The sequence below is a fragment of the Musca autumnalis genome, unplaced genomic scaffold (genome assembly GCF_047663935.1).
Source record: "Musca autumnalis isolate F117 unplaced genomic scaffold, ASM4766393v1 scaffold_5, whole genome shotgun sequence".
In the NCBI taxonomy this organism is placed as follows: Eukaryota; Metazoa; Arthropoda; class Insecta; order Diptera; family Muscidae; genus Musca; species Musca autumnalis.
Genome location: NW_027412088.1, coordinates 129,157,995 through 129,182,347, shown reverse-complemented (window position 1 = coordinate 129,182,347; position 24,353 = coordinate 129,157,995). Strand labels below are relative to the sequence as shown.

Below are 24,353 nucleotides of genomic sequence, written 5' to 3'. Positions count from 1 at the left end.
ATATATAATTATAAATAAAGGCGCACCTGTTCACGACGTGTCAACATGGGATGAACAAACTTTCGATACAGCGTTGAACTGCCTTTTGTTGCTGGCGACAACAACCAAAGAACGATGACCACTTTAACCTCATAGTAAAATGGAAACCATGATAGGAAGATATCGGTGAAGGTCTCTGTGCACGTAAAAAATGCACAAACAATCCAATACATCATCCACTTGACCTGCAAATTTTGAAGAAAACAATAAGTCTCTTCATATTTTAAACAAATATGTATATTATGAATTCTCACATATTCTTTGACATTCTTTGTGCGGACGGCCTTATAAGAGGCATAAGCTGGATAAAGCGTACCAAAGGACAATCTGAAAGCAGGAAATATAATATTTTGAGCACAGGGCCTTGGTGATATGAATATGGCTATAAGGAAAAATATGCATGACGTTGTTAGAGAAAGACGAGGCAGAGGCATTCCCTGCAGCATTTCCAAAAATCTGCCAAATGTGGTTAAGTTTCGAACAACGTTATTTGTATCAATAACTTCTGATACTTCTTCCTGGTCCACAAACGACTCATCGATATATTCGTCATTATCAGAATATCTTCTATAAGAGGAGTGTGCCATGTCGTTTTCAATATGTCTCTGTGATGTTGTATACACAACGCCAGGGCGAAATTGTTCATAGACTGATTCGTCTGGACCAGCGCCCAAAGAGTGTCGACGATCCTCTATGACGACATCATTAGTGTGGTAATATTTAGGCCTGTCTGGCCTAATTACATGTGTCTTTCGATTGGTATGGGTCCTATAAACATATTTCTGCCTGGGTTCCCTTTGATGATTTGTAGAACCCGAATAAAAGTCATTATGATACATGACACAATTTTATATATCCTCCCTTCCTCGTTATTTCACAACGACATGAATGCTGGTTATTTATCACGAACCGCCTGTGGCTAAATAAATACTGAATTCAAATGTCTCAACACAGAGACAGATGCACACTGAAAATCTTAAAATAGCAACAACGGCAGCATTCTTTTCTCAATACAATACCAAGGCACATTTATACAGGTAGATGTATCGGCGAATTGTTACAACAAAAATCTCTTGTAACATTAAATGTTACACTTGCCAAATTAATCAGTTGATACAGATGGTGAATTTACGATTAATTCTTCTCTTGCTGTTAAAAGATTTATTGTGAAGAATTGATATATGGTCTGTTCCAGTACTGCAAAAATCTACTAATTTTTACTATTTTTTCCGATAACATAAAGGAAAAAATGTTATCGTAGTAAAAAATAGTAGCTTCTTGCAGGTTCTGGAACAGAGCAATAGATACAACAATTTGTATTGGCAGTTTATGTTGAATCAAATGGGTTTATGTATCTACCTGAATAAATATGCCTTGTACAATGCGAAAAAAATAGAACAACAAAAATAAAAAATGTTTGCTTGTACGAGTATGACCGGACAGCTATGAAGAAAATTTGTTCTCAAAATGTTTACACTTTGGGCGATCAGTTGATTGTTGTTCAATCTTCCCAAAGAAAAGTATGTATAAACACAAGTACAACCATGCCACAGAATTGATTCCGAACTAGAACATGAATAGATGGAATGTGTAATTTTGTCAAAAATAATTGTATCTCATATTAGGAAAAGGATGATGTCCATGTCTGCATAGAGTTTAGATGTTATAAAATGTATTGTTGGAATTCCATTAGAATGTCTGAACTTATCACAATTTTAATAAAATCCCCAAGACAATCTGTCTATGGCGTTCATGAATGTACCCAGCATGTTCATTACAAATGTCCTTACTAACCCCATTATTTTAACAGGGGATGTCGCCAGAAATTGATATTTATTTTTGGCCACTAAAACTAAAACTCGACATTTAGTGGACAAAAAATAACTACATATTTCTAGCGTCATTCCCTGGTTAAATAACGGGTTAGTAAGATCATTTGAAATATGTTTTTTGTCTGGTAAATAACTACATTTCAACGATTGTGACCTAAATCTAAAACCCAACACATATTCCTACATTTTTCACTTAAAAAGTAGAACAAACCAAAAACGTTATGCGCACAAAATCGGAATCTTTTGTAAAAAATAATTTTATTTTGCTTGTATTTAATTCTTATACACATAGGTATACACATTATTTGGTTATAACCGCTACTTAGAGTTGCCAAACGGGTTACAGCAAAGCCGCAACTCTTCAGCCTTTCTGAAGATAGTGGAGCTAAAAGACGGTGCTGCATACAGTCAATGGCTGGATCTACTGACGGGTATGGGTACATGGACGTAGGAAAACATACATCTCCATACCACTTCGAGGGGCCAAATGGATAACATTTGAACTTTGCGAGTAAAATATACAAAAATGACTAAAAATAACAATATCCATAATTGTAAATACACCAATTTTCCATACAAATTTATGGTAATTGATTTTGGCACTTTCCTTTTAAACGGACACGGAAAACTATACGTTTAAAAATTGTTTTTAATGCTTAGAAAGTCTCAAAACTGTAAAAATCATATAAAAAACAAAGTTTTTTTGAAAAAAATTTTATGTTAAAATAAAACAAGTAAAGTATCAGTCGGCTTCACCGATAGATACCCAGCAAAATTTGACGGAAGGGGTTCTTTGCGATGACGTGATTTCATGTCATCTTTTGCATTGGTTCAAAGGAAGTCGTGGAAGATCCGATCTTTTCATTAGGATTTGAACCAATGCAAAGGAAGTCGTGAAAGATCCGATCTTTTCATCAGCATTTGTACCCATTCCATCCATCCAATAGAGATGATGTTTGTGTTTTTATTTACACACCTGTTTATTTTCATTTTGGTATGTTCCAGTACTGCAAAAATCTACTAATTTTTACTATTTTTCCGATAACATAAAGGAAAAATTGTTATCGTAGTAAAAATAAGTAGATTCTTGCAGTTTCAGTTTGGAGTCCATGTCGAAATCTGAACTGGTGATGGGAAGATAATTGAAAAAATCTTTTGTAAGATGAAAGAATATCAGTTGCGGAGAAAGGAGGAAGTAATCTTTTGCGTTGCAGCGGTGGTGATTACATTGCAATTTTGGATGTAAACTTTTGAAAAACTAAAGTGATAAATTAATTGTAGATATTTCATGAATTCGTTTGAATTAATAAAGAGTTTTGTTTTTCATGAAAACCATATTTCAATACAGCATTTCCATTTTCCAAACAATATGAAAATTTCATGCCAAGGGGTTGGTGAAAATGACATCCCAAAGCATTGGTTAAAATGACATGTCAAAGCATGGGTGAAAATGAAGTGTTAAAGCATTGGTGAAAATGACATGTCAAATCATTGGTGGAAATGACATGCTAAAGCATTGGTGGAAATGACATGTCAACGCATTGGTTAAAATGACATGCTTAGGATCCAGAAAAGAACGTCATCTTTTGGGGTCCACGCTCATATAAAATTCATCGATGAAGATGCTAAAAAGATGACATGCTAGATCACTTGCACCCATGATTGAATGTCATCTTTGGTATCGAACATTTTGCTGGGTATATACCCTACCCTCAGCCTACGTGAATTGAAATTTTCATCTATTGACAATATCGAATCTAATACCTGCTACGCAGATTTTATGGCCCTTTTTGGAAGTATGAACTTGCCAAAAAGAATATTTTGGTTTGAAGCTGAAAAGTGTTGCTTGAAGGAATGGACCGGCGTCCATTTTGAAAGTGGACCTTATTTTGGGAGTCACGAAATACATAATATCGCTTAAACAGGACCACAAGGAGTAGCATCGGTATAATTTTCCATAGGATTTTCGAACAGATCCTAAGCTGCACTTAAACTAAAATGTTGAACTTTTGTGGAGTATGTACAATAAGGAGAAGAGCGATATGTGCAATTTCTGAAGTAAAACTATATTTGGACAAAATATTAAGAAATCCAAAGTTTGGACGCTTGCTCTGTTCAACAGGTAGGGCACGTACTATTTTAGTGATTTTTTTTAACTTTTGGGGAAGATTTATCGGAAGTTGTGCACGGCCAGTGCCCATCTTCAAACTTATACTTAGTTTGCACAAAATATTACGAAGGCCAATTTATGGACCGAATCGGCTGAACCCTTCCAGGCACTACACATGGTGCCATAGGAGCCTTTACATCTTTCGGGCTATTTTCGCAGGAAGTATGGGCTTGCCCCTGATAAAACTTGTACAGTCGTAATGGGGGCAGCGACAAAAATCAAAGCGATTCGAACTTTTCCGAAAATTTGGGTGGGAGGTACCCGAAGAAGTGGACCGATAGAGCATATTGGAACCTCATTTATGTCTGGTAGAAATTTCACACTGTGCAAAGTATGGACAAAATTGGTTACTCCCTTCATGAGTTATAGTGCGCACAATTTTTCCTAACATTTTTTAACTTTTGTGTGGGAGGTACCAGAGGGAGTGGACCAATATGGAACTTAAACTAAGTTTGGACAAAATATCCAGCCAGCCAGGCAGACGGACAGACAAACATACTTGGGGTCACAAAAATAAAATTTCCTAATGGAGTGCCATGGTACAACAAATAGTTTAACCCCCATTATTATAAGTCTCCTTTGTTATAGTTTGGATTTACCGAACAGATTTATAGCGTTCCGGTTAACTTAAAGTTAAAAGTGATGATTGAATTTCAAGGAGGAGCTTCTTGGCATTAACTTTCAATGTAAAACCCAAATAGAACTCAACAACAAGGTAGAAGTGACAATCAGCTGTATTTTTACTTTTTTATAAATTTGGTTTTCAAAATGTATTAGGGTCTACTCATGAAATTTGCAACTTCGAAATTTGTTCCCATAAAATACTTCTTTTCGGCAGTTCTGTATGCTTTATATTTATAGATGGAATTCTACCCGGTATTTCCAGAAAACTTGGGTAAATACCCAGTAAATACCTTTTTTGGTGTTTATTTCGGTATTTAAAGATTTATTTTGAAATTAACATTTTGTTTTTATGTCATATAGAAAAGCAAAAATATAAAATAATACAAGAAAATCGGTTTAAATTCGCGGTTTCAATATTTTATATGTTTCACATCTATTGTTAACGTCAGATGTGGGCTGCAGACTGCAAAAAGTACAATTTTCCAGAGAGGACCAAATCTCTAGATAATCAACGAAAATCGAGGATATAGTCACTTGATATATGGGATACCATGAGACCTGGTCCATCAATGGTGTTTTCCTTCATGGCGCAGTTCAACCAAGCGTTCTAAATGTTCTAAAATACCAGAAAGGCTGCTGTTACTACTATTTGTAGGAGGTTTGTCAAAATATGAACCAAAATAGGTCTTATTTATGCTGTTTTCATATGTGAAATAAATAATTTTATATATATTGAAGCTAAAATTTGCTAATCCACCGTGTTTTTTCCTCTAAATTGATCATTGCATGTTATATAGTTTCTACCAACATTTTGGGTAAATTTCCGGGTATTTACCCATTTTTAGCCTATTTACCCATTTTAATGGGTATTTAACCATTTGGGTATTTACGCATTTCTCATCTCTATTTATATTTACATTTTGATTCAAATTTGTTCTACTTTACCCAGCGTTTACACATGCCAGTGACAGTTCGAAAAATTCAATACATACATGGTATAAGTAAAGACACAGTTTATACAGTTGGCCATTCAGAGTTCTGTTAACAACATTTGACAACAAACATAATAGATTGTTCATTATTGTGATTTGATTTCCTTTGTATTTTATGTATTTGACAGCAAACTAAATAGTCAGGGCTAACTAGTTTGGGCTGAATGGCCAACTGTATAAACTGTGAGTAAAGAGGTAGATTTAAATGAAAAAAATCTATAGAACCCTTGTTTTCCTGAATTCCTAAAACTTCAAAATAAAAGCAACAAGTGGGTTTGTTTACAATACATTTTTTGAGCATTTTATAAAAAACGATAAAAATGAATGAAGTGTTAAGTTTTCTCCACATAATCGAGTTGTGAATATGATAAAATGATTGTTTCAATGCAAATCTGACGAAATTTTTCCATACAAATGGCCTAAAATCAATTTTAAAAATTATTGAATTCGATTGTTTTTAAAATTGTTTGGCATATTATTCAAACACCACACACACATTTTGTGTATTTCTTTTTTTTTGGTTGAAGTTTTAGGAATACTGGAATGAAAAAATTTAAATTGGCATAAAGCTTTGGCTAACCTTTCTTATTAAACCATTAATACATACACAATTTTTTACTATCTTACGCTGCAGTTACACATGCCAGTAAATTGGTGCCAATTGAGTACATGTATTATACTCGAAAATGCCGAAAAAGTGTTCGACTGGCATGCAGTTTTCTTGTGTGTTTACACATGCCAGTGCAAGTTCAATTTCAAAATTATTTTAAGCCGCATTAACACACAAAAGTGCATTATATTTCAGATTTAAAACACAATTCACAACATATTTTATTACTTTTTATTTTATTTCGTTTTAACAAGATTGTTTTCAATCATGGTTTAATAAGAAAGGTTAGCCAAAGCTTTTTGTCAATTTAAATTTTTTCATTCGAGTATGCCTAAAACTTCAAAACAATATAACCAAACTGTGTATGTGTGTGTGGTGTTTGAATAATATGCCAAACAATTTTAAAAACAATCAAATTCAATGATTTTTAAAATTGTTTTTAGACCATTTGTATGGAAGGAATTGGTGAGATTTGCATTGAAACAATCAGTTTACAATATTCACAACTCGATTATGTAGAGATAACTTAACTCTTCATTCATTTTTCGCGTTTTTTATAAAATGCTCAAAAACTGGATTGTAAACAAACCCAATTGTTGCTTTTATTTTGAAGTTTTAGGAATTCAAGAAAAACAAGGGTTCTATAGATTTTTTTCATTTAAATCTACCTCTTTACTTATACCATGTTTTCAATCATAAACATAATGAATCTGGTATTGCCAGAGGGGAAATTATTTATCAACCTACAGTGAGTCAATTAAGTATTTTGCCTCTTTAGAAAATTGAAAAAATTTCAATAAATTCGTTTGAAACCATCAAATTAGTGGTCATAAAGTCGAATATTTATGTGTAGGAAGTTTGTGGATAATTTAGTATCCAATATCTGCAAGAAACGCTGCGAAAGGCTTAATGGTCTTCCAGATATTGGCAAAAATCTCTAACAACACAAAATATTTTACCTCAAAAAAGTATTTTGCCTTTTACATATTTTTTGGAAAAAGGACATTTTTGTTACACGCTAAAGATTTTTATAGTAACCGTTGGAGATTTTCACATTATACAACTGTTTCGGCACCAGTTCCACCACCTTGCGACATAATTTCGCGGTTATTTTCTCCAATTTTCCTACATTAATTTCTTTGACAATATGTTTTATTAATTTTGGTCATTACCGACATTAATCTCTAAGAAAATCACTGAAAAATGATTCGCCGCTATATTTAAATCCTAAGAAAAGCGCAAAAAATAAATAAAAAGCTAAGGTGCATCGCAAATAGTGAAACAAATTAAAGTTTGGAACTATGAAAATCAACAACAGGGGCAAAAAATTATTTAAAAAATCGCGAAGATCCTTCCTGACCGCTTCCAAAAATTAATCGTGCCTTCAATATCAATCTTCGAACCTTGTCTTGGATGTCTTGGATGAAGTATGCACAAGGTTCCAAAATCCAGAGATATTGATGGTTATGTAGCAAATAAAACATTAGAAAATAATTGGAAAATATAGGGAAACAATCATCCATTGCCAAGACGTATGAAGTTATAAAATTGGATTTTATAAATGGTGCGGTTTAGTGGCGAAGGTATTTAAATATATTTGCATCTGATGACCCTCACATGCTGCGGGAAAATATCAATAAAGAGTGATCTATTTTGTCTTATTTAATAAAAAATAATATGGTCTTTTCTTGCCATAATACCGCCAATTTTTGGAACCTTGTGGACACTTCATCCAAGACATTGGTTCCGAGATTGATATTGAAGACACGATTAATTTTTGGACGCGGTCAGGAAGGATCTTCGCGATTTTTTTAAAAAATTTTTTGCCTGTGTTCTTGATTTTAATAGTTCCAAACGGTAATTTCTTTCACTATTTGCGATGCATCTTAGCTTTTTATTTATTTTTTACGCATTTCTTAGGATTTGAATGTAGCGGCGAATCATTTTTCACTGATTCTCTTAGAGATTAATGTCGGTAATGACTAAAATTAATAAAACATATTGTCAAAGAAATTAATGTAGGAAAATTATAGAAAATAACCGCGAAAATATGTCGCAAGATGGTGGAAATGGTGTCGAAACAGTTGTATAATATGACAGTAAATTGGTGCCAATTGAGTACATGTATTATACTCGAAAATGCCGAAAAAGTGTTCGACTGGCATGCAGTTTTCTTGTGTGTTTACACATGCCAGTGCAAGTTCAATTTCAAAATTATTTTAAGCCGCATTAACACACAAAAGTGCATTATATTTCAGATTTAAAACACAATTCACAACATATTTTATTACTTTTTATTTTATTTCGTTTTAACAAGATTGTTTTCAATCATAAACATAATGAATCTGGTATTGCCAGAGGGGAAATTATTTATCAACCTACAGTGAGTCAATTAAGTATTTTGCCTCTTTAGAAAATTGAAAAAATTTCAATAAATTCGTTTGAAACCATCAAATTAGTGGTCATAAAGTCGAATATTTATGTGTAGGAAGTTTGTGGATAATTTAGTATCCAATATCTGCAAGAAACGCTGCGAAAGGCTTAATGGTCTTCCAGATATTGGCAAAAATCTCTAACAACACAAAATATTTTACCTCAAAAAAGTATTTTGCCTTTTACATATTTTTTGGAAAAAGGACATTTTTGTTACACGCTAAAGATTTTTATAGTAACCGTTGGAGATTTTCACATTATACAACTGTTTCGGCACCAGTTCCACCACCTTGCGACATAATTTCGCGGTTATTTTCTCCAATTTTCCTACATTAATTTCTTTGACAATATGTTTTATTAATTTTGGTCATTACCGACATTAATCTCTAAGAAAATCACTGAAAAATGATTCGCCGCTACATTTAAATCCTAAGAAAAGCGCAAAAAATAAATAAAAAGCTAAGGTGCATCGCAAATAGTGAAAGAAATTAAAGTTTGGAACTATGAAAATCAAGAACAGGGGCAAAAAATTATTTAAAAAATCGCGAAGATCCTTCCTGACCGCTTCCAAAAATTAATCGTGCCTTCAATATCAATCTTCGAACCTTGTCTTGGATGTCTTGGATGAAGTATGCACAAGGTTCCAAAATCCAGAGATATTGATGGTTATGTAGCAAATAAAACATTAGAAAATAATTGGAAAATATAGGGAAACAATCATCCCTTGCCAAGACGTATGAAGTTATAAAATTGGATTTTATAAATGGTGCGGTTTAGTGGCGAAGGTATTTAAATATATTTGCATCTGATGACCCTCACATGCTGCGGGAAAATATCAATAAAGAGTGATCTATTTTGTCTTATTTAATAAAAAATAATATGGTCTTTTCTTGCCATAATACCGCCAATTTTTGGAACCTTGTGGACACTTCATCCAAGACATTGGTTCCGAGATTGATATTGAAGACACGATTAATTTTTGGACGCGGTCAGGAAGGATCTTCGCGATTTTTTTAAAAAATTTTTTGCCTGTGTTCTTGATTTTAATAGTTCCAAACGGTAATTTCTTTCACTATTTGCGATGCATCTTAGCTTTTTATTTATTTTTTACGCTTTTCTTAGGATTTGAATGTAGCGGCGAATCATTTTTCACTGATTCTCTTAGAGATTAATGTCGGTAATGACTAAAATTAATAAAACATATTGTCAAAGAAATTAATGTAGGAAAATTATAGAAAATAACCGCGAAAATATGTCGCAAGATGGTGGAAATGGTGTCGAAACAGTTGTATAATATGATAGTCTCCAACGGTTACTATAAAAATCTTTAGCGTGTAACAAAAATGTCTTTTTCTGAAAAAATATGTAAAAGGCAAAATACTTTTTTGAGGTAAAATATTTTGTGTTATTATAGATTTTTGCCAATATCTAGAAGACCATTAAGCCTTTCGCAGCGGTTCTTGCAGATATTGGATACTAAAATATCCACAAACATACTACATACAAATATTCGACTTTCTGACCACTAATTTGATGGTTATAAACGAATTTATTTATATTTTTTCAATTTTCTAAAGAAGCAAAATACTTAATTGACTCACTGTATATTTGCATGAAAAACATCAAAATTATGTCTTTACTAACCACTAATATATTGCAGATACCAAGACGTATTATTTGCGTTTCCTAATCTTTTTCTACATGGATTAAAAAATAGTCTCGGCAACTCTTTTTTCATTTTCGACATATCACTGGCAGCCAGCTCAAAATTTTGCTGGCATGAAAAATCTAGTGCCAGTGGAGTCGACAATTCAAAAATGTAATACATGTAAAAGGTTATGAAACCAAATAATACATCTGGGTAGCTGCAACATATTAGTGGTAAATAAAATCATAATTTTGATGTTTTTCATGAAAATATAGGTTGACAAATAATTTCTCTCGGGGATTATACAATACTGAAAAGACGGCAATACCATATTCATTATGTTTATGATTGAAAACAATCTTTTTAAAACGAAATAAAATAAAAATAATAAAATATGTTGTGGACTGTGTTTTAAATCTAAAGTATAATGCAATTTTGTGTGTTATATGCTGCTTCAAATAATTTTGAAATTGAACTTGCACTGGCATGTGTAAACACACAAGAAAACTGCATGCCAGTCGAACACTTTTTCGGCATTTTCGAGAATAATACATGTACTCAGCTGGCACCAATTTTTAAATAAATTTGCCTTGGAAACAACTTTACTTTAATTCAAAGCCATCTGGCCAAAACAAGATTGAATTAAATCATATTATGTAGATTTATGTTTACACTACTTCAACACAGTAAAAAAGCTTAAAACTATATGATATAATTATTAAAATATAATGGTGTCACACCAGCTATTCGAATATGGAGTGCAAATCCCTTTGTAAACAAAATTATTTTTCTTGTAATTTCCTCAAAGAAAGGAGAAAGTTTTGACATAACATATTCTAAATTTTACGATACCACTACCTTGGTAATTGTACCATGCTATAAATCATTGGAATTTAAACATTTCCCAGCGTTTACACATGCCAGTGACAGTTCGAAATATTCAATACATACACAATAATTTACTACCACAATTACATTTTTTGAATTGTCGACTCCACTGCACTAAAAATTTTGAGCTGGCTGCCAGTGATATGTCGAAAATGAAAAAAGAGTTGCCGAGACTATTTTTTAATCCATGTTCATTTTTGTTTCTTTTAAGAATGCAAAGATTTAATGCATATTTTCAAAAAGGTTAGGAAGCACAAATAATACATCTTGGTAGCTGCAATATATTAGTGGTTAGTAAAGACATAATTTTGATGTTTTTCATGCAAATATAGGTTTATAAATAATTTCCCCTCTGGGATTATACAATATTGAAAAGGCGGCAATACCAGATTCATTATGTTTATGATTGAAAACAATCTTTTTACCCCCTGTTTTTGTAACTTATTTTTGTTCGTTCGTCTATATTGGTAATAATTTAGGCATCCATAGCTCAGCCCCCAGAACCCAGATAGCATTTAGAAGACTGTTTTTTCAAAAATCACATTGAGGAGTCTTTTTAGAGTCCTTTTGGTGATCAAAAATTGATTAAGTCGCTTGTGTGATCAGAAAGGGACTCGAAAGTGACTCCCTGTAATGATTAAAAAGAGTTCAATTTAAAATACAACAACAAATGTGTAGCAATCACAAATAAATCATTGAGATGTTTAAAATGTGACAATTTTTTGTTATTTATTGTCACATTTTGATCATCTGGAAGATTGAAAAATGCTTAATCAAAAAAGGGTCATACAGGTGTTAGAAAAGTGATTATAATTATGTATACTCTGATCATATTTTGAACAGTTAGGTGATTAAAAACTGATTGCTTTGTTTTATTTTTATTTGGTTGTAAATAAAAAAATAAAATTCTCATATACACTTTCTAAAAAATTTTGATATAAATGTAACGTATAATATTAAAGGTACAGACAAACACAACACAACAGGTTTTGCCAAGTGAAATGAAGAAGCAGTATACTAACCACCAAGCAACATAAAGATAATTAAAAGACATAACAAAGCAGAAAAGACTATAAAACAAAGAAAAGAAACAAAGAAGAATAAAAAGAAAATTTTTTTAATTTATTTCGTCTAACAAAAAGACTCATAAATGACTCCCTAAAGACTCATAAATGATTATAAACATGACTCTAAAAAGACTCGAAAAAGGGTCCGAAATTAATCAACAAAACACCAATAAATGATTGAAATACGACTCGAAAAAGACTCATTTGTGATTTGTTTAGAAGAGTCGCCTGAGGTTACGTTTTCCTACCGACAAAGGAGTCATTTATGATCAGAAAATGAGCTCATATTCTAGCTTTTTAATCGTGCAGTCGGATCAAAAAAGACTCGAATTTGATTAAAATTTTCAAAAAATGCTGACTGGGAAGACATACATACCTAATTTTTCGTACACCCGTTTCATATATATTTAAGAATTCCTCACTTAAAAATCAGCGCTCTACATTTGAGCTGAAGCGAGTAAATCGATCTACAAAATTTGACAATTCGTGTGAGAAGAATAAAATATTTTACAAAAACAGGGGGTTAAAACGAAATAAAATAAAAAGTAATAAAATATGTTGTGAATTTTTTTTAAACCTGAAATATAATGCACTTTTGTGTGTTAATGCGGCTTAAAATATTAAATATATAAAATATTAAACATTATAATTCTGAATTTGAACTTGGAAACGAAATCCTTCCTTCATACTAGATTCTTTCCATTTTGACCGTTCGACTAGATCCAATTAGTTGCAACTTCCAAGAGCAATTGGATATATGAAAAATTATTTCAGGTTCGCGTTGCCAGATCTTAATGGTCTCCCACATTCACTGAAACCGTTTTCATTGTCTAGCAAGACACACAAATCTAAAATAAGAAACCATTTTGGTCCCCTGTAACCCATTTTAAGCTTGCAGATTTGACGATGTGGCTTTTTTGTATTAAAAGTAATAATCAAATGCTTATTGCATAACTCATGAAAATCTGGCATAATTTTTTGGTTGTTATTTGGACAAATTTCAATGAATCTCAATGTAGAATAATTTCATACGCTTTACATGTTTTTTAATTCATATAACATTGTCAGAGTAGTTCTCAACTCAAATTAATAACTGAAAATCAAGGTGTACCATCCTTATTCATTCCTTATTACATACACTCTTAAAGGTGTTAAGATCCATATAACAAATTTTATTAAGAGTAGCTCTCAACTTTGAAATTGAAAATCTAGTGTTGTACTACTTTCCTTATCATATAGATAATACTAAAAATAATTTTTAAATACCTTTAAACATTAACCTTTTGGTTTTGTAGCTTTCATCTATCTCAATTGATCGATGTTTTGTATAGATATTGTAATATACATACCATGGCACAATTACCAAGGTAGTGGTATCACACCAGTAGTGCGATTCTGTAACTTTTTTGAATAACGAACCGACATCGGTAGTTAACAAAAATATTCGGTTGAGTTAACGAATGTGCTATTCTGTAACTTTGTGTTAACGATTGTAGAAATCGTTAGCACATACCGAAGAATATCGATGAAAAGGCAAATTGTCAAATATTATATTTTGATATTTATTAATGTATTTTTGAATTAAAAATATAATTTCTTCGCAAATACATGCATAAAACGCGTAAGGGAGAAAAAAGGTCCACTTGTTGAAGAAATGCGCTAACATAAGTATCTGCAATGCGAAACACATGTATTCTTTCAACTATCTAGGAGGCAAATAAATCTCATAGATTCGTGGTTTTATTTCAGGATATGAATAAACATGTCATTCGCATCCAAGTAATAGCTCGGCAAGGCGTTATATGTTTGGAGTGGGCAGGACAGTGTAATCAGAATCATTGGTCAAAAAGCCACTTTGAAGTGAATTGTATTATTATGCATGTCATTTTTAACACCGCAATAAAACGAAGAGATAATTTTGCCACATGAATATTGAGTTGGCGATATTTGCTGAGTATTTCAGCCATGGAAAACGTCTCTACAAGTGGCAACTTAGGACACTATCAATAACTTAATATGAATCCATTGATATAAGAGATGTCTCTCTTGTCTTTACTGGGATGTTTGTGGAAAATAGTTCATTGTGGGCATATATTGAGATATCTGAAATATATTTTATACCGGTAGAAATAACTAACAATGAATAGAAATTCAAAAATTTTGCATGCAAACAAATTTATAAATCCCAAAATTATTCATATTCAATTAAACAATAACATATCTTTAGCCTCTAAAAATATATTTATTTTGTAACACGAGTTTGCTTCAAAATACGTGGAATTTGTAGGTATCGGAATATGGGGATATACCAAATCAATTTTAGTAAGCTAAATTCTATGTTTTGGAAATATTTGAGAATTTTTTTTTTCAAATTTGTAATTTTATTTGGAGCCGGCAGGGGTTTTTGGAACTTCTGAACGATTATCTCAGGAAGTATGGCTTACCCCGGGAAAGGGACCAGAATAAATACGGAACGTAAAAAGAACCTTCTTCAAAAAGAAAATAATAATCAAATAGATCCGATACGGGTCTTCAAACTGCACTTTTCCAAATTTTGTGTGGGAGGTACTCGAAGGACGGACAGATATAGTCCATATTCCGACCTGACACATGACTGGATGAAATAATACGATGTGTAAAGTTTCGACCAATCAGAAAATCCCCTAGAGAGTTAACTTGCGGATTTGCGGCGCAAGTACAATTCATAACGATTCAATGGGACTTTTAAATTTCCCTTTTCCGAATTTTATGTGGGAGGTACTCTAAGGACCGATATAGTCTTATCCGATCTATATCTGGAAGGAATAATAATATATGGAAAGTTTGGAGCAAATAGATTGTTCACTTCGCCAGTTATCGTTTACTCAAATTTTCGAAAACAATTTTGAACTTTTTCTACATTCGAACTTAAACAAAGCTTGGGCAAAATATTACAAAGTATAAAATTTGGTTCTAATCGGTAGATCCGTTCGAGAGTTATCGTGCGCACCAGCCAGCTAGACATTAAGAGAGACAGATAAACGGACAAGGCTAAATAGACTCCAAATTGTCTGAAACGAATTTCGTCAAAATATACTTGGGGTCTAAAACCTATATTTCGATGAGACACATCTTTGGTCGTATTTTGTTTGTATCCCCTTTACCCTAAATCCTGAGGTATAAAATAGGTGGCGAGGCGACCCCATGTTGCAATATTTGTATAAAAATCCAATTTGACAACTGAACTGAAAATTTCTCTGTCATGATAGAGACAATTTGTAGCATGGGAGGAAATTGTGGTTCTCAGACACACATTACTGCAATTTGCATAATTTTTCCACATGTATGCTCCTTTGCCGGTATATGCCCTCCAGGAATGAAAATATGGACCAAAAATAAAATTTGTATATTTTTCATACAAAAGTAATGGTCTATGTCAACCGCTAAATAATATCAGATAATCATGCAAAATTATAGGCATTTTCTTCAACCTAAACTCTTACCTCGTGCAAAATTTCGTGACTATTGAGCTATAATTGCGACCTCTAGCGGGTTTATGATTACACTAAAAAACAAAAAACTGGATATATTAGGCTGTAACTCTGTTATCTGATCACGTACATCAACATAATTGACATCAATTGAAAGGTCAAGAGATCGTCTTCCAAATATAACTCACGAGTGGGGAAGGTGTCTTTCAGGAACAAAGATATAAGCTGTTTGTTAAAAAATTTCACAATTTTCACACAAAAGTTGTGGTCCATTTAACCCTCTAAATATTATCTGATCGCCATCTCAAATTGCAAGCTTCTTCTTTGTCATATACTTTTACCTTATTTAAAATTTTGAGGCGATGGGACTGCGACCTACAGAGCATCTACAAAAACTGATAAAAATTATGTTTTTGGTCCATTTCACCCGCTAAATATTTCACGATCATCAACAATCAAAATAGCAATCTATTCTGATGTGAAGCCGACCTCCATACCAAATTTCGTGACGATCGGTCCATAATTGCGGCCTGGAGTTTGATTACAATTTATAATGGACAGGCGGACACACGGACGGACGGACGGACACACATCTCAAAATCGCTTTATCTCGCCGAGATATGAAGATTGGTATACCACATTGGGGGTCTCCGACGAATATTTCGCGGTGTTACATGAATTTTTCCCAAAACAAACTTATAATACCCTTTCCACATAGTGGTGTAGGGTATAAAAACAGGGGGTATCCCCTTGTTTTTGTAAAAAAATTATTCTTTTCACACAAATTGTCAAATTTTGTAGATCGATTTTAAATTTGTGTTATTATCATAAAGATCATTATATTCTTGTCCTACACAAATAAATAAATTAATTTTATTTATTCAGCGATTTTTTGCCATTGCATATTTAAACAGATTAAAAACACATTCCGAAGTATATATTTTTTATTCACTCCAGTTGTTTAACAGATTGATAGTTTTTTTTCAATATAAGCCCAGAAAAATGTTCGATGCCAAAGATGCTATACAATCATGGGTGAAAGTGATCTGGCATGTCATCTTTTTAGCATCTTCAACGATGAATTTTATATGAGCGTACACCCCAAAATGTGCTATTCATTTTTGGATCCAAAGCATGTCATTTACACCAATGCTTTGGCATGTCATTTTCACCAACCCTTGGCAATGGCATTATCATTACGACGAGAGTTTTAACAACGTTGGTTGTGAGTTCGAGTCTCCAACTAAATCAAGCCTATTGTAAAAGACTTACCCCTTGTTTTAGTAACAAATTTTATTGTTCTCGCACGAATTGTCAAATTTTGTAGATCGTTTTACTCGCCTTAGCGCAAATGTGGAACTTTGATTTTTGAATGAGGAATTCTTAACTATATATAGAACGTGTCTACGAAGAATTAGGTCTGTATGTCATCTAGGGCCTGAGCTATGGATGCCCAAATTATTACGAATATAGACGAACGAACAAATAATAGTTACAAAAACAGGGGGTTAAACTTATATATTTACTGGATCGATGGAATGGGTTCAAATGCAGATGAAAAGATCGGATCTTTCACGACTTCCTTCGAACCATTGAATAAGATGCAATGCGCGTCATCGCATAGAAACCCTTCCTTCAAATTTTCCTGGGAGTATAAGGGTGGCAAAAAAACGACAAATATATTTTTGTTGAAAGACCTACCCATTATTTTTCCACTTGATCCAAAAAACTTATATATGCAATTTTATGGCGACCGGTTAATGTTAAGCCGTGCCACCAGAGCGATCTTTGTTTCCATAGTAAATATGTATGTGGCCAACGGTGAATTTCCACGAATATACTCTAAAGGCCACATTTATGGTCCAGTTCATTCGGCTATAAAACGAATTCTACAAAAATCATATATAAGGTTTTTGGACCAAATGGAACATTAATCGATTTATACAAAAGTTTTGTTGTTGCCTTCCAAAAAATTGTTTCGTTGTTTGGGACGTCCTAATATTTATGTACCCCAGCTAAATTTTATGGAAGTGGTTCCATGAGATGCCATGATTTCACTGGATCTTTTGCATTGGTTCAAATGAAGTCGTGAAAGATCCGATCTTTTCATCAGCATTTGAACCCATTCGAAGGAAGTCGTGAAAGATCCGATCGTTTCATCAGCATTTGAACCAATTTAAAGGAAGTCGTGATAGATCCGATCTTTTCCTTAGCATTTGAACCCATTCCATCGATCCAATAGAGATGAATTTTGTGTTTTTATTTTTACACATTTATCTAAATATGTACGTTTAAAGCAATGTAAGATTTATTATGCTAGGAAGTCCCAATCATTGAGCTAAAAGTAGAGTCGGACTGCACTCTTTGGTATTAGTCGTGTTCTTTTACGTGCCTGAGGTTACCAGTTTTTACTCGCAAAGTGTTTCCTTACTTTTAAAAGCATTCAATTTATATGAGAGCAGTTCACCACTTTTACCATTTTTGCAACAATTACCATTTTTAAAAGTAAAGGAACAGACCAATTACAAAAGATTCCTTGCCTGCTCTAGAGAACCCTGCTCAACAAGTCGATTTGTAGATCCCTAAACGTTGTAAAATAAAATTCACGAAATAGTAATCTGCAGTTGTAGTAAAATCCTTTTGTAAGATGAATCAAAACCTGTTGCGGAGGAAGTAAAATCTGTTGCGTGCAGCGGCGGTGTTTAGACTGCAACAGCTGGGACGGCCGGAAGTCAAGTTTCTCACTTAAATTTACAACCTGTCGCTTGCCAAACACATCGTTCCCGAAGTCTGGAAAATAGGCCAGCTACTGAAGCCCGAAAAGGATGCCAGCAAAGGTGAATGTTACAAACCGATTTCGCTTTTGTCGCCCGTAGCAAGTACCCTTGTGGCTATAGTTCTTCCAGCATCAGAAATAACTTTCCAGTTGCCGATCAATAGCATAGGATCCGTATGCAGCACAACAACTGCGCTGATGGCCATCTCCATATTAGCAGAGGACTCACTCAGAGCAAGCCGTGCTCATAATCTAGAAAGAGAAGTCTAACGTTACAAGAGAGAACCTCTAGATCAACAAGCCTTTCAACCAGGTTTAAGTAGCATTCGCACGAATGCAGTCGCAGATGCAGTAAACAGTTATCGTGTGAATGCGGTCCTTGGAGAACATCCACCATCTATCGCAGCTGAGAAGCGCCAGCTGTCAGGACAAACCAGAGTAGTTTTGGGTCAATACGCTCGGGATGGTGCAGCCGTCAAAATTCCTATAGGGCAAGTACTGATGACACCGTGGAAAACATCTGCCCAGCATACAGCACAGGCCCCCACGACACACTGCTCCTTTTCAATTGCCCTACCAATCCTGTTAGAAACTTAAGTTTGCAGCTTTGTGGTTACAAACCATATAAATAGCGCAATAGCCGCATTCTTACGACTGATAGACCCAAAGTCAGATTAAGCACAAAAATGAGAATACAAACATATTAACTACTGTTACAACAACGAGAACAAACTGCAATTATAGATATAAACTTTATGATGATTAATAAATTATAGTTATTTTATTAATTCCTTTGAATTAATAAAATAAAAAAATGAAAATCATTTTTCAATACAGCATTTTCCATTTTCCGAACAAGACGTGAAAATTACATGCCAAAGGGTTGGTGAAAATGACATGCCAAAGATTAGTGAAAGTGCTATTCTTGGGAATTGGTTAAGATGGCATGCCAAAGGATTGGTATAGATGCCATGCCAAAGAATTGTTGAAGATGCCCTTCCATCGAGTTAGTAAAGATGACATGCTTAGGATCTGAAAATGAATTGCATCTTTTGGGGGTCACGCTCTTGTAAAAAGAATGAGTGAAGATGCTGAAAAAATGACATTCCATTTCACTTGCACCCATTCTTGAATAGCATCTTTGGCATCGAACATTTTGCAATCAATATCGTCATTCTTGGGAACGTTTGCATAATGTATATTGATATCCAGTTAAAGTTATTTTCTTTTTTCGCTTTAAAGGCAAGAATTTTCTATGCAAGTATTATTATAAAAGTACAGATTTTTCGAATGTGAAATTTTATGAAATGGATTCAAATCATTGTCACACTGTGAAGGAAAATAAAAAAATATGGAATCACGGAATCAAATAAATTTTGTTGGGATACGTTGGCCCTTTATAAAGTTTGTAGTTGCCAGAAATCTTATCAGCTGAATTCTCTGTTTAATAAAAACACAAATCTGGAAATGAATGAAATTCCGTATTTTCTATCTACTTTTTAATAACAGAAATTATGATTAAAAAACTGATTAACATTATTTGCCGCAATCGGGATAAAAAGATTTATCGACAGTAACATTTTAAAAAGGTCCAATCTGCAGATTGTTCCTTCCCCTTTTCCAACTCCACATACAGTCAGGCAACAAATGTATTGCAAAAACCAAAATTGTAGAATATTTCATATTAATTGTTCGTTTATGGCAACAAATTATGTAAAAACTATACGGTTTTTTGTGCAAATCTCTTGCTATAGGTTCTTACAACAATATTCCGTCAAAATATACAAAGGTTATTCGCGATTTATAACAAATACGGTCAAAAATAAGAACTAACTTCTATTTGGGGTGACAATAAAGGTATTGCAACGGGAAAATCAGTACTATAAAACTATAAAATTTTTGCAACCAATATGCATTTTTATGACTTTTGCGGCTAATAATAGACTAACAGTATTGAATGTAATAAAGTTCAGTGATAAAAAATGCGGTCATGGAGGGTCTTCAGAAAGGTAAAAAACGCATGGGACCATATTAACAATAAACAATGACGAATGGGCCACAGGCAAGTATGCCAAGAATGAATATTTCACTTAATATGTATTGTAGGATAATGGAACAATGCAAAACAGTCCGATTTTGGCTTTGAGAACATAGATTTATGATTAATTTTTACTATGATATGATTTAATGATTTAATTTTTACTAAGTGGACAGATATTATCCTCTGCTATCATTATAAATCCAAAAAATTGCGCCAAATCCAATAAAACCCATCAAATATGGAAATTGAACCGCTGCTGGAATACCGAATATTTGGGCACTATATTCTTTACCATGGAAAATAGTATGCGAAATTGGGTTCACGGATATAATAATGATTGGGAAGACATCCCCACTGACATCATTAAGAAATATTTAATAGTCATTAGTCAGAGAATCAGAAAAATCGATCCCGAAAGCTCAAACAAAGTCAACTACCACCATTCCAAAGACCAGATAATGACATGTTAATCTTATTTGTGTAAATTGCCGATGTAATATAACAATACAAAACTCTTAAATACATCGGGCCAACATTCTGATATCAACCCTCATAAAATGTTTTGGTCCAATTTAACAAAAAACTCCAAAAGCATCCTCCAACAAAGGATCAAGATTTACTAAAAATTGGAGAACCAGTATCCTTAGAGTGGAACATACCGAGCCTTAATTTTTGGTTTAACTAAGCTCATTAATGCTCCAATGAATGTTCAAAGTGGATAGACAACTCATAAGGGAACACACCTTTGGTAATTCTCGAAGAAACCATCGATTTGTTAATTTTTGCAATACTTTTATTGTCACCCCCAAATAGTAGTTAATTCTTATTTTTGACCGTATTTGTTATAAATCGCAAATAACCTTTGCATATTTTGACGGAATATTGTTGTAAGGACCTATAGCAAGAGATTTGCACAAACACCTGTATAGTTTTTACATAATTTGTTGCCATAAACGAACAATTAATATGCAATTTTCTACAATTTTGGTTTTTGCAATACATTTGTGTCTCCCGTAATCAGGAAAAAAAAACAAACAATTGATGGCAAAAGTTTCTGACTGACTCAAAATTTCTCAACATCAATATCGTTTCTAAAAGGAAAGTTGTAGAAACTTTTAAGAATTTTGTGCTCACAATAGTTTTCCTTTCCTCTGTAGCCAAAAGTATTCCTAAAAAAGCACATCGACCTAATAACATATGTTTGTATGTGTAAGACGGCAACAGTGACACATGTGCGTGCATTATTATCCCAGCTAACAATTTTTTCCGAGGGCTCTGATATCAGATTTTTTTTGAGATTTTCTGAATTGTTTTTTAGAAATGTGGACGATTTCTCTAATATTTTCCTAGAAATTGGACCGATTTTCTATAAGTTTATTTTAAGAATCTCTGCACATTTTCTAAAGAATCTTAAGAATCGTCATTGCGAATTCGTTCCGATTTCTAATGGATTTTCTAACGGAATTTTTTTTTTCGGGTGATGTCGAAGAACAAAATTACTGGTCATAAAATTCGCATATACAAATTTACAATTTTTTTAATATAAATGCAACATATAATAATTCAAGCTAGTGTTGATAGCTTCGACATACTTCTGCACATTGTTCTACTGTTAATCATAAAATGATAACAACTGGCAAAATCATTAGAAAGTTTGAAATTATAATCTTCCATAAATAGTACATTAAAAGAAAATTGTCTCTGAGTGGGGGTTGTTCAGTACAGTACACGTGTTGTGTCAATATCAAAGGCGTCAGTGTCAGAATTGTTTCCGATTTTTTTTGAGAAAATCTGAACTTTTCTCCGAATTTTTCCAGAATTTCCTTCCGAATTCGGACGGATTTTCTTAAGAAAATCTAAATTTTTCATCGAATTTTCCAGAATTTTCTTCCGAATTCGGACCGAATTCTGTCAGAAAATCTAAATTTTTCTCCGAATTTTCAAAGAATTTACTTCCGAATACGGACCGAATTCGTCGCGAAACTCTAATATTTTTTAAGAATTTCCTTAGAAAATTCTTTCCGAATTCGGTGACCACGTCCATACAACTTTCGTACCGAATTCGGTACGAATTCGGCATCAGAATCGGATATTTTTTCAGAAATTCTGTCCGAATTCGATACGAATTCGGAAAAAAATGTTAGCTGGGATATAGAAAAGTGGTTTTACCAAATGTGTGTGTAAACAGTGTACTTTGTTTTGGTCTTCATTGCTATAACATCAATGTGCTTGATTTCATTGTTAAACAAATTTCAACATTTATAATTATTTATGTACAGTGAACTGTTCAAAAATGTACTAAAACATCAAGCACTCAAACTCAAGAGCTTTGTTGCAAACAAATCATTATACATATGTATCTAATTTGTATGACTGTTAACTTTTAATCCCACATTAATAGTGACTAATAAAAATGTCCACCAAAATATAAAAAAATGAGATTGAAGTTTTATTAAAAATGCTAACATTATATTTAAGACGTTAGCACACTGAATACTTTCGATTTATACCCAATTAAATTACCGTGGAGTTTATATTGATACTAAAACAAATTCAAAACCAAGGACATAGGGCTAACATAGGAGATTTTTGATGCAAACACTTTCTTTGTTGTTATTGGAATCCATGACACACCGATACCGAGGATATTTTTTCAAATTACAAGCCACACACAGAAATAGAACAAGTATGAGTACTCACATTATAAGTCGAGAAAACAAAGCACTTATCATCGTGAATGTCTCACCCTCTCGCTGCGGTCGACGACGAATACAAATTATTTATGGCCAAAAAGTTGTAGTTTCAATATATCATCACAGCTCTAAACAAAAGAATCAGTTATTTAAAATTATCTGAAATATAAAACAAAATACATTAAACATTAGATATGTATGTGTGTATGTAGTTATTGAGGCATCCTTTATATTTCATAGCAAACATCAATTTTTTGCGCACATACAAACACAGTGCAGAATACCTTTTTTATTGGCCATTCGCAGGAACATTAATCGATTTATACAGAAGTTGTTGTGTTGTTGTCCTTAAGCATAGACAAACGTAATTATTTAAATACTGAAATTTTTTCGCACCAAGATCTAAATATTTTTTGTGTTTATTTGAGCATTTTCCTTTTTCTGTTTTGAATTATTAATTAACTTCATCCGTGCAACAACACATTAATTACATTAATTTTGAAGTATTAAACAATTAAACAAAACAGAGCCAGATGGAATCTGTAGTTCGAAAAAAATGGCCATGGATTTGTAGATCGATTTATATAGGTATCGAGTAACCAAATAACCAAGCAGTTAATAAAAATGATATGTGAAACACCATGTATGAAATAATAAACAGGGTGGCTAGAATCATTCCCGTATGTTCTCGAAGGTTAGACACAGCTAGTTTCACCATGGTGATCAAGGATGCCAAGTTGGTGGTTTATCCGCTACTTGTGGTGATTTTTGACGTACAATAACCACTTTTAAGGAGTTGTAGCGATTTTTTATTTAAATTCGCTACAGTAGCGATTTTGGCTGCTTAGTCCCGGTCCACACTAACGCGAATTTCATTAAAATGTTTCATGAAATTAGGCGTTCTTAAATCGAATTCCCCACTACAGCAATTTTATGATGTTACTCTACTATGGAGGTCGATCTAGAGACACATAATTTCATGCAATTTTTTAATGCAATCACTCTAGTGTGGACCGGGACTTAAGGTATCGATTGTAGCGATTTTTACGCAACATTTGCTCTGTTCCAGA

The 24,353-nt window shown here is 33.1% G+C and overlaps 1 protein-coding gene across 6 annotated transcripts in view; it reads right to left on the bottom strand.

Moving 5' to 3' along the window:
• Window positions 1-23,984, bottom strand: part of ReepA (Receptor expression enhancing protein A) — a 40,805-nt gene extending 16,821 nt beyond the window's left edge. For 3 of the 6 annotated variants that reach the window (XR_012413325.1, XR_012413326.1, XM_073991287.1), the window contains exons 1-4: window positions 23,568-23,857; window positions 23,291-23,442; window positions 294-366; window positions 27-224 (exon numbers count right to left, since the gene is read on the bottom strand). Coding sequence is in view for 4 of the 6 variants with exons in the window: in XM_073991287.1 (XP_073847388.1) it covers window positions 27-224; window positions 294-366; window positions 23,291-23,322 (303 nt within the window). In the remaining 2 variants the exon portion in view is untranslated. Of the gene's footprint in view, window positions 1-26; window positions 225-293; window positions 1,032-23,290; window positions 23,443-23,567 lie in introns of those variants that run through there. The other 3 variants (XM_073991288.1, XM_073991285.1, XM_073991286.1) reach the window with 3 other exon arrangements.
• Window positions 23,985-24,353: the final 369 nt, after the last annotated feature.